An 11,299-nucleotide genomic window follows, 5' to 3' on the forward strand; every position below is an offset into this window, starting at 1 on the left:
GCAGGAAGAGGCGGAGCGACGTCACACTCCAGAAACGAAAGTAAAGCTGGTCAGAGCGGCAGCAACGCAGCAGTCGAGACTAACCTCCGTTTGTTTCTCAGAAAACAAGATTCAAAGTGACGTCATCACGTCTTTCTTAAACACGGGTGAGTACAGCTGCTAATATTGACTCTTCCAACAACCAGCATGAACTTCAGCTCGACTCGGCAGGAAGTTCTGGTCGAGTCAGCCGACACACACAAATCGGGAGCGGCCGTGAAGTGATAAAACTTCCGGTTTCAAAATAAAGGCTAGCGTGAAATATAAAAGCTTTTTTTTTTTTTATATATATATATATATAAGATTTTATTCACAATAAGTATAAATCATATTGTGAATGTCTCTCATAAATTAACGTAATGCTCATATGTAATAATGTTTAATCATTTTCAGTTTCGGGGCAGACAGAGATGTCCTGCACACAAATCTATCAGTCCTTTTCTGGAATTATTGAAATCATTATTTTGATATCATCCAAAAGAAATCTCATAAATCTACATATTATTCTGTATACATGTAGGAGTTAAACTAAATACAAATCAATACTGCTTCCTCTACTTTTAAAGGTTTTTACACCAGAGGACCAGTGGGAGGCTTTTATTGTGAAGCAGCTAGAGGAAATGTTTGTCAGTAAGCAGAGCTTTGATAGCAGGGCTATTCTCCAATTAAACTTCTACACAAAATGATGTGTCATCGCTTTGTTTCTCAGCAAGTCAAGACACAGTATCACAGGACAGAAGAACAGTCATCACACGTGTTTCTTAATAATATATGATAAACAACTAAACTGGTATTTTAAATGAAGCGTTTTTCTTTTCTTTCACACTAGGTGTGTAGATATGGCTGCTGCAAACTATCCACATTCTGAAGATCAGTTTCTGTGCTCCATCTGTCTGGATGTGTTCACTGATCCAGTCACCACAACATGTGGACACAACTTCTGCAGAACCTGCATCGATACACACTGGAATACTAACGACCTGTACCTGTGTCCCATGTGTAAGAAGGGTTTTAACCTGAGACCTGAGCTGCACGTCAACACTTTGTTCTCGGAGATGGTTGCTCAGTTCAGACAGTCAGCTCCACAGAAAGCCAGCAGCAGCAGATCAGAGCAGCAGGAGGCCAAACCAGGAGAAGTTCCCTGTGACGTCTGCACTGGATCCAGACTGAAGGCCCTGAAGTCCTGCCTGGTGTGTCTGGTCTCCTACTGTGAGACTCACCTGGAGCCTCATCTGACCATGTCAGGCCTGAAAAGACACCAGCTGATCGACCCTGTGGAGAACCTGGAAGGCAGGATGTGTAGGAAGCACGATAAACCTCTGGAGCTGTTCTGTAAGACCGACCAGACATGTGTCTGCATGCTCTGCAGCGTTTTAGACCACAAGACACACGAGTTTGTTCCTCTGAAAGAAGAATATGAAGACAAGAAGGCAGAGCTGGGGAAGACAGAGGCTGAAGCTCAGCAGATGATCCAGAAGAGACGACTGAAGATTCAGGAGATCAAACGCTCAGTCGACCTCAGTGAGCAAGATGCAGACAGAGTGATAGCAGAAGGTGTTCAGGTCTTTACTGGTCTGATGGAGTCTGTTCAGAGAGTCCAGAATGAGTTCATCAAAACTATAGAAGAGAAGCAGAGAACGACACAGAAACAGGCTGAAGGCTTCATCAAAGAGCTGGAACAGGAAATCTCTGTGCTGAAGAAGAGAAGCACTGAGGTGGAGAAGCTCTCACTCTCTGAAGACCACGTCCTCCTCCTCCAAAGCTTCCCGTCCCTGAAAGCTGCTCCACCCACCAAGGACTGGACAGAGGTCAGAGTTCATCCACCATCATATGAGAGGACTGTGGTGAAAGCTGTGGCCCAGCTGGAGGAGAAGCTCAGTACAGAGATGAAGAAGCTGGTTGAGTCTGAGCTGAAGAGGGTCCAGGTCTATGCAGTAGATGTGACTCTTGATCCTGATACAGCAAATCATCATCTCAACCTGTCTGATGATGGGAAAGAAGTTAGTGATGATGGTGTTTGGAAGAATCTCCCCGACAACCCAAAGAGATTTTCTGATTGTGTTTGTGTCTTAGCAAAGCAGAGTTTCTCTTCAGGCAGATTCTACTTTGAGGTTCAAGTTGAAGGAAAGACTGATTGGGATCTTGGAGTGGCCAGAGAGTCCATCAACAGGAAGGGGGGAATCAAGCTGAGCCCTCAGGAAGGTTATTGGACTATATGGTTGAGAAATGGAAATGAGTACAAAGCTCATGCTCGCCCTCCGGTCCGTCTCTCTCTGAAGTCTCAGCCTCAGAAGGTGGGGGTGTTTGTGGATTATGAGGAGGGTCTGGTCTCCTTCTATGACGTGGATGCTGCAGCTCTTATCTACTCCTTTACTGGCTGCTCCTTCACTGACAAACTCCTCCCATTCTTCAGTCCTTATTTAAATGATTCTGGTAAAAACTCTGCACCTCTGATCATCTGCCCTGTCAGAATAAACTAATCATTTATCTTATTTAATTTATAGAAATTAATCATTGAAAGGAACAAATACACAGTCTCATTTGATAGTGTGGTATTAGTACTTTTACCTGAGTAAAGGATCTGAATACTTCCTCCACGTCTGTGGGAGCGTATGTGACGCAATTCATCCAACAATTTTGCTGTTATTTTATTGTAATAAACATAAAAAAAGATGCTGAAATAACTTCATGATGATGACAATATGTAAAAACCCCAAAGTCATGTTTTTTTTAGGTCTGACTGCAAGACGACAAGCAAATAACTTAAAATGCTTGTTTTCTGAATGGAGTCTGGTTGATGGGAGCTAGGCTACGCTAACATTGTAGCTGCTCCGTCAACACTTAAAATAACATCTAGACATAAATACGGCAGAAACCTCGTTGTTTGTACCGTTGACAGTCCCTGGTTTCATCATAGTCTGGTCTCTGGACTCATGTGGACTACTATCTACACCTCTGGGAGACCACAGACCGCTACGATATGTTTAAGTCTCCATTTCTGATTCAGTGACGACAGGAGGAGAATCTCAATGAAACCATTGAGGAGAATCCACTCTGGGGGATGAAGCAATAAGACATGGAAGAAATGTCCAACAGAAGCTTTGATGAATGTCGACTGTCGTTATTAATGAATGTAAATAAAGGAAGAATGATTTCAAACTGGCCTTTGTTTGTTGGCTTTTGTTTGTACACCAGATTCATGTGAGACTTCATGCTGTTGTACTTCGTGTCGCAGAGCGCCGTCTCGGTCCGGCTGGTGTTGGAACTGGACGGCACTAATCTGGAGGGCAGGTCCATCCGGGTGAAGAAGAATTATAATAACAACAATAATAATAAACTTAATTTGTATAGCACCTTTAAAAATAAGAGTTTACAAAGTGTAAACGCATAGTGACCTGTCAATCAGCAGGTAAGCCCCGCCCCCTAAAGCATCCCCTGCTTCCTGGTCTGGTGGACTCTAAATGGACCATAATGTACTAAATGAACATCATGCTGGATTGAAGAAGACTTGAAACTAGAGATTGAGACCATAAACTCATGTTTACAATGTTTACTGAGATAATACATCAAGAGAGAAGTAGGACCATTTTCTCATAGACTTCTATACGACCAGAGAGGAGTCGCCCCCTGGTGGCCAGCAGAGAGAAGTAGGACCATTTTCTCATAGACTTCTATACAACCAGAGAGGAGTCGCCCCCTGGTGGCCAGCAGAGAGAAGTAGGACCATTTTCTCATAGACTTCTATACAACCAGAGAGGAGTCGCCCCCTGGTGGCCAGCAGAGAGAATGCAGGTTTAAGGCATATTCCAGTCCAACAGTTATTTAAGATGAGAAATGAGAAAGAAAAAGTGATGTTTTGGTGTTTACCCGCGGTGGATGAATCTCTCTGGAGGAGAAGATCTTTGGGACGTCTCTTTTGTTTGTCCCCTTTCCTCCGAGATTATAGCAACAAAAAAAATAAAAGAAATTAAGACGTCTAGATTAAGATGAGACGTCTAAGAAACTGTTCAACCCTGAATAACCTGAATGTAAACTCATCTTTTAAACTTCAGCCGGCTCTTTCAACATAAAAGCATCTCCACAACTTCAGTTTGTTCATGTTTTTTATTTTTTTCCTGAAGAGGGGTCGTCCTCTTTAAAATGAACAGAACATTCCATCACTTAAAAAAAAAAAAAAAAAAAACTGTTTCCAAATCGAGACCAGAAACCGAGAGACGACTGATGACAGAAAGAGAAACAATAAATACTCTGAAGCGTCCGAGCAGAGAGAAGATTCCCGCTCGTGTAACTTTCCACGCCGTGAATCTGGTGCATGACGCTGCCAGGATGTGTGCTACACCAGCCTGGAGGAAGGAGCGGATTCATGTTAACACCCAGTCCACTTAATGAGCACACACACGGTGTAATGATGGGGGGATACGATCCGGAGACTCTTAATACCCCAAAGAACGGCTCATTTAAGTTCAAAAACAGACAAACACTAGTATCGGGGACAAACCAGGGATGGAAAACTAATTCCCTTTAGGACGCCTTGATGGGGGAAGTGTTGGACGTCGGCCGGAGTGATGGAGGCCGAGGCGTTGGCAGGTTGTTGTGGAAGGAGGGGTCCGCGTGAGGAAGAGGAGGGCGAGGAAGAGGACGGGGTTGCTTCCTCCCGGTCCTCTCATTCTATATCGTCCTCGCTCAGACTCTGTGCGCTCACGATACGCTGCAGGACAGAAGCAGAGAACAAACGTTCCACTCATGAACTTTTAAACCGTGGCTTGTTTGTTTGTTTTCTATGAGGAGCAACAGGAGGAGATCCATAGTAAAGGAGGAGGTGTTGGGCCTACCTGGCTGATGCTGGGCAGTTTGGTGAGCAGCATCTGGAAGACGGGCGGAGGCAGAGTCTGCTGCAGCACCTGCAGCAGCTGCTGAGGCTGACCACACACCGCGATGGCGTTGGTCAGGTGGTCCACGCCTTTCTCGTAGTCTCCTGTGGAGCGAAGGGCAAGGCGTGAGGACACGCCCACGGACTACACAAACTACAGGGAGGATCGGACGGGAGAAACAAAGAGTGAATGTGAAGGAGGTGTTGGTGTGAGGAGGTGTTACCCTGAGCCAGCAGCTCCTCCCCCAGCTGGATCTCCTCCAGGAAGAACTTCTGCATCGCCTCGGCGTCCTTCAGGTCTGGGAGCTGCAGGACAAACAAGCGTCAGACGCAGGAAGGAACTGGTGTCTTTGTTTGACCGGGTTCCCACATGAAGGGGAATAAAAACAGGCCGCCTCGGCGTTGAGCGGACAGAAAAACAGACACAGTATTTTAAACCCGTTCATGTGTGAGCTGAAAAACCAAGTAACCATAGTAGAGTTCTCAACGGGTCGGCCCAGCCCGACAAACCCGACGGGACCCGAAGTTTCGGGCCGGGTCCGGGCCAAAAAATACGCAAATGAGCCGGGTCGGGTCGGGCCTCGGGCTTCTTTTTTTTATAAAACACATTTCATTAAAAAAAAAAAAAAAAAAAAAAATTGTAGGTTGTAAATTATATATTGTTTGCTGTGAATCATCGCTGTTCACGTTTGGTCAATCTGGCTGCCTGCTTCATGGGGCAGACGCACACCTGACGACGCTGCGTGACGCACTCACGCCTATAGCTATTGTGTGAAGATTTAATTTAATATTTATTTACGGCATATTTATTTATATAGGCTATTTAAAGTTTCGGTTGTTTGTGTTAAATCTTTTAATTTTAAATAAAGTTTCATTTGAATTCACTTCTGCTGTCTGTCTGATCGTGATAACAAGTGTATGAGGAAAACAATGCAGGCGCGCGGGGGGTCGGGTTCGGGTCGGGTTCGGGCCGACAATTCATGCTGGTGTGTCGGGCTGCGTCGGGTTCGGGTTTAAAAACCCGCGGGCACTTGTAAAAAAAAAAAAAAAGATAAAGAAAAATACAGCGTGGGAAATATTATTGCAACTAAAATGTATAACATGATCAAAACAAAACTCCCTCATATTTAATGACGCGGCCCCAAAAAATGATCAAATCCTCCGACTTTCTACGTCTTCAAAATACTTTTTAAATTCCCCCGATATTCCAGAAACTCCCCGACCCCTGGGAAACCCTGTTTAGAGGTCAGACGTCACAGGAAGTCATCGTCCTGTAAAAGGTAATAAGCTCTGATCTGTGAGTCAGTCAAACTGTCAAAATAAAACAGGAAGTGAAGCTGTTCTGCCTCTAAAATAAAAGCCTACATATAAAGTGGTTACTGCTTCCAGTAGTGCAGTTTATTAATGCTTATACATGATGACATATGTATCAACGATAATTACATATTAATAAGATACAGAGAGGGTTGTATGGTACGTGTTATTTATATGAAAGTTCATTACATGTTTTGTAACAGGAGGAGTCGCCCCCTGATGGCCGACAGAGAGAATGCAAGTTGTAAGACACAATAACCAGTGATGTTACGAGATGTGCCGAGGCTTCAAAGCGTGTGTCGAGTAATGAAGGGGGCGTTTCCGCGAAGCGCCTATCGAGGCTTGCTTCATTTAGGGGAGGAGCCAAAAATGATGACGTCCGAAGCCTCGCTGCCCGGCTGTACCACGTGATTGCTTCTGGAAGTGGTTCAGATTTTGCTGCGAGGTTTTACAGCTATATAGAACCCTCAGGCTCCATTCAAAATGTGGGTTTTTGAAGGCGAGTTGCGGTCAGTTGAGAGTTTGGATAGTTTGGATACTAGAGTTTGGATACTAGAGTTTGGATAGTTTGGATACTAGAGTTTGGATAGTTTGGATACTAGAGTTTGGATAGTTTGGATACTAGAGTTTGGATAGTTTGGATACTAGAGTTTGGATAGTTTGGATACTAGAGTTTGGATAGTTTGGATAGTTTGGATACTAGAGTTTGGATACTAGAGTTTGGATAGTTTGGATACTAGAGTTTGGATAGTTTGGATACTAGAGTTTGGATAGTTTGGATACTAGAGTTTGGATACTAGAGTTTGGATAGTTTGGATACTAGAGTTTGGATAGTTTGGATACTAGAGTTTGGATACTAGAGTTTGGATACTAGAGTTTGGATAGTTTGGATACTAGAGTTTGGATACTAGAGTTTGGATACTAGAGTTTGGATAGTTTGGATACTAGAGTTTGGATACTAGAGTTTGGATACTAGAGTTTGGATAGTTTGGATACTAGAGTTTGGATAGTTTGGATACTAGAGTTTGGATACTAGAGTTTGGATACTAGAGTTTGGATAGTTTGGATACTAGAGTTTGGATACTAGAGTTTGGATAGTTTGGATACTAGAGTTTGGATACTAGAGTTTGGATACTAGAGTTTGGATAGAGTTTGGATAGCGTTTATATAGTTTGGAGAGTTTAGGGAGAGAGAGAGATTTAGGAGAGTGATGATATTACCATTTGGGGAAAATTTACACACACAGAATACATACATAAAAATGTATTATACACATATGCAGTGTTTCCCCTACCATTGTACCGGGGCCGCCAGTCCAAGGAGACCTACCGCCAGGCCAAAAAAAAAAAATCAATACGCCAAAAATAAGCCACCTATCAATTCATTCATAAATCAATAATCATTTACACTAGGAGCGCCTCCGCGCAACACAGTAGACTTGCTCCGCAAGACGCGCGGCCGCAACAATCCACGCTGCGCGCTCCAGCTACGTTCTTCTTCGTGTACTTTATGCGCTTGATGTTGTTCTGATGCCGCTCTGCCTCGTTAAACCACCACGATGTCGCTTTCTACTTTGAAAACACGGAAAGTTGACACTGTATTTTGATAAGCTGTTGCACTCTTCAGACTCGTGGTGTGAGCGGAACCGGACCGGTGCCGGAACCGGACCGGTGCCGGTCCAAAATCCGCTTTCCTCGCGCTGCCTGCTCTCACAGATCCGCTCGTGCGCACATTCGAGCGTTGTCGAGAAATATATGCAGAGACGGCGCTCCTTAAAAACAACATCAAGCCATGCGTGTGTAGTATGAGGACGTGGTGACGTATGTACAACCGGCTAACGGGCCAAAGCCTGTTTGGGCTGGAGCAGTGTGAATGCAAAGCTGCGGGGGACCCCCCGGGGGCAACCGTGCCGAGGCACGCTACTGATCGCGCCCTTAGGCAGCCTATGTTAATAAAATAAGGATTGTTTTTTGATAAGCTGTTGAACTCTGAGTTAATCTATTTCTACCTGAATTTCTATGAACTATTAGGCTGTTGAGTAAACCTATAACTTATATTTTACTTGATAAAACGAGACAATATATGCACTCATATGTCGTTATAGTGTTTTACAGTATCTGTAGCTATTAATGTGATGCTCATCATTTTCAAGCCATATTTTTTTGGCCCCTAATTTTGGATAATTTCCATCAACCGGCACCTTAATAAGTCACTCTCTCCTTGAATCCTTGAAAACCTTGAATACACTCTGGTTGAACAAAAATGTTGAATGCAAATATAATAATTGCAGAATTGCAGACTGCTTGCTGTGCCACCTGACTTAATCCAACTGCACCAATACACCATCCCACGCGTCTCGTCTGTTTAGGGTTTTTTCGGTGGGTACCACCGGGCCTGAAAAAAATTCTAGTGGAAACACTGCATGTGTGATCATTTATGTACAGAAATGATTTGGTCATACATTTTTTTGTAATTCAAAGTCATTCCCAACAGACATAACAGACACAAAAATTCAATGCATCACACATTATGTGGTTCAGATACAGCTGCCTGTGATTACACACTTGGCCAGTAGGTGGTTCCGTGTGCACATGAAGCTTCAAGAAATGAACCCTTTCTCGAACCAATTGGCTCAAGTGGTTCGATGGCTCATGAGGCTTCATCTCACCATCACTAATGTGTTGCTGTTGTTCTCACCAGGGGCGGATCTAGGATTATGGGAGATCCGAGGCTTAGCCCAGAGGGACGAAAGATGTATGCGCAAAGTTCTGGCATATATTCTGCGTATGCTAACTGTTATTACAACCGACGGTAATGAAAACCATCTAGCAAAAACTCTATTTTTAAATCTTTTTTTTTAAAGATTTTTTTCTGGCATAGATGCCTTTTATTAGCAGTGGACAGATAGGAAACACAGCAGAGAGGGGGGGTGTGACATGCAGCAAAAGACCACCAGCCTGGATTTGAACCGGGGTCGGTTGCGTATACGGGTATTCATGGCATGTGCTCTAACCACTCGGCCACCTGCACACTTAAAAGATACAACTTTGTCAGTCAATAACTTCTCACACACCGAGTATTAATGTTAACATTCACAGACCTAAAACATCTGTTCCAACGTTAGTCGTTAATTGTTGGTCGTTGCGCCACCGAGAAAAACGTTCTTCTGTCCATCATGTAGCTACGTCCATCTGACATGTCGATTTGAACCCGCGGGCGGAATCAACACAGGAAAGAGAGAGAGGACACACTTCTTCTTGGCAGGGCAGGCTATGAACGCAGGTTTCTTTCCCGCTGCTGCTGCCTCTCTGTTGGACTCCGGTACTGCAGGAAGGCTACACCAGACTCTGGTGCGGTCAGGGGAGGGAGACTGACATAAACCGCGTTGAGCTCCCCCCCCCCCTACTGTAAACATTCGGGGCTTTGGCAAAAACATCCGGGGCTTGAGCCCAAGTAGCCATCCCCTAACCCCGCCCCTGGTTCTCACCTTTGCCAGGCCGGCCCTCTCTTTGGCTGCCTTCTGCTTTCTCCTCCCTGCAACAGAAACACAAAACAAACAAAGTCAGACTCCCAAAGTCAGCGTTTGAAGACATTAGAAACCAAAGAAACCGTTGCAGTTCAAACCTCCCCGTAAGACGACAGACTTTGGTGTTTGTTGAGTTTCTAACTATTGGTTTAAAAGTTGATCTCGGTGTCAGCGGTTGACTTAATGACAGCTGACACGTCTCTGTCTCTCTGTATTCAGCGTGCAGAGAGGTGAAAACCAGATTTACACCAAACAGCTGTTTCCTGTGACCTCTTACGTCCTCGGCAGGCTTTGGGATGTTTACGGTGGAAACAACTGGAACAACTGGGAGGAGGAAACAACCTCACCAGCAGAGCTGCAGGAAGAGGCGGAGCGACGTCACACTCCAGAAACGAAAGGAAAGTTGGTCAGAGCGGCAGCAACGCAGCAGTCGAGACTAACCTCCGTTTGTTTCTCAGAAAACAAGATTCAAAGTGACGTCATCACGTCTTTCTTAAACACGGGTGAGTACAGCTGCTAATATTGACTCTTCCAACAACCAGCATGAACACAAACTAAAGCTTGACTCGGCAGGAAGTTCTGGTCGTGTCAGCCGACACACTGGTAGCAGTCAAATAGTCAAAAAAATAAGGTCCTAACTCCTATTCCTTGACCTCTGGGGAAAACGTCACGGGGTTAAGGAAAGGCGATAGGAGAACTCAAAAGGATTTAGGAAAAGACGACCGCGGTGCTCAGAGAATCCGACCGGACTTTCACCCAGCTACGTCATCATAATGACCGCTAATGATTAACAGCTGATGATCGGCACCGGCGATTAGGCTCGTTGGAGATGAACTGCGCCTCACCTGGAAAGTAGACGAGAGCAGGCGGAGCAGCAGGAGGCGGAGCCTAAAAGCTGCGCTCCAGTTTCCATCGGCCAAGAAGATTTGACAGGAAGTCATAGAAAAAGTTACATCCTGTTAGACGCTAGGCTATCTGTAGTTTGTGACCACATTCGCATTTATTTATATTTGTTCATACATTTCTGTGGAAATGTAAATGTAAAGCTGCAGTTGCTCCTTAAGAGTCAGGAAAGAAAGTCAAATAAGTATAAAAAAGTGCCAATAAATATCACTAAAATGTATTGGCATTATTTTATACTTTATTTTTTTGACAGTTATACTGTATTAAATGTGTATGTTTTTTTTTTTTTATGTCTGCCTCTTAAAGCACACCGTAGGGTAATTGCTCGTTTTGATAAGGGCTATATAAATGACCTCTTTTATTGTCGTTTTTATTATTATTATTAATATATAAACCACATGAGATGTTTAACGGACTGAACTGTGATTGCACAACATGAGACTAACAGCCCACGATCTAGTGTTAAATATTAGACTCACATAGGAAATTTGCATTTTCTACATAACGTGCCATTTGTTGTCAAAACTAAGAGCCAATCAGCTATTAGATGAGGCGAGAGCCGGGCTTTTCCCATCATGCCCCGGGGCTTGCAGTCAGTTTAGAGCAACGGCGGCGCATTGTTTTTAAATACAAGATTTTATTTATTT

At 44.1% G+C, this 11,299-nt stretch overlaps 1 protein-coding gene across 1 annotated transcript; it reads right to left on the bottom strand.

The window, feature by feature from the left end:
• Positions 1 to 4,150: 4,150 nt before the first annotated feature.
• Positions 4,151 to 10,518, bottom strand: LOC311011576 (mitochondrial import receptor subunit TOM20 homolog; the record flags this gene model as incomplete). The annotated part of the gene is made up of 6 exons (XM_084006611.1): positions 4,151 to 4,747; positions 4,872 to 5,014; positions 5,134 to 5,215; positions 9,711 to 9,757; positions 10,097 to 10,104; positions 10,514 to 10,518. The coding sequence occupies 6 exons, from the start codon at positions 10,516 to 10,518 to the stop codon at positions 4,703 to 4,705; spliced, it is 330 nt and encodes a 109-aa protein (XP_083862737.1). The 3' UTR covers positions 4,151 to 4,702.
• Positions 10,519 to 11,299: the final 781 nt, after the last annotated feature.

The sequence above is a fragment of the Eutrigla gurnardus genome, assembly GCF_963514095.1.
Source record: "Eutrigla gurnardus genome assembly, chromosome: 3".
Classification (NCBI taxonomy): domain Eukaryota; kingdom Metazoa; phylum Chordata; class Actinopteri; order Perciformes; family Triglidae; genus Eutrigla; species Eutrigla gurnardus.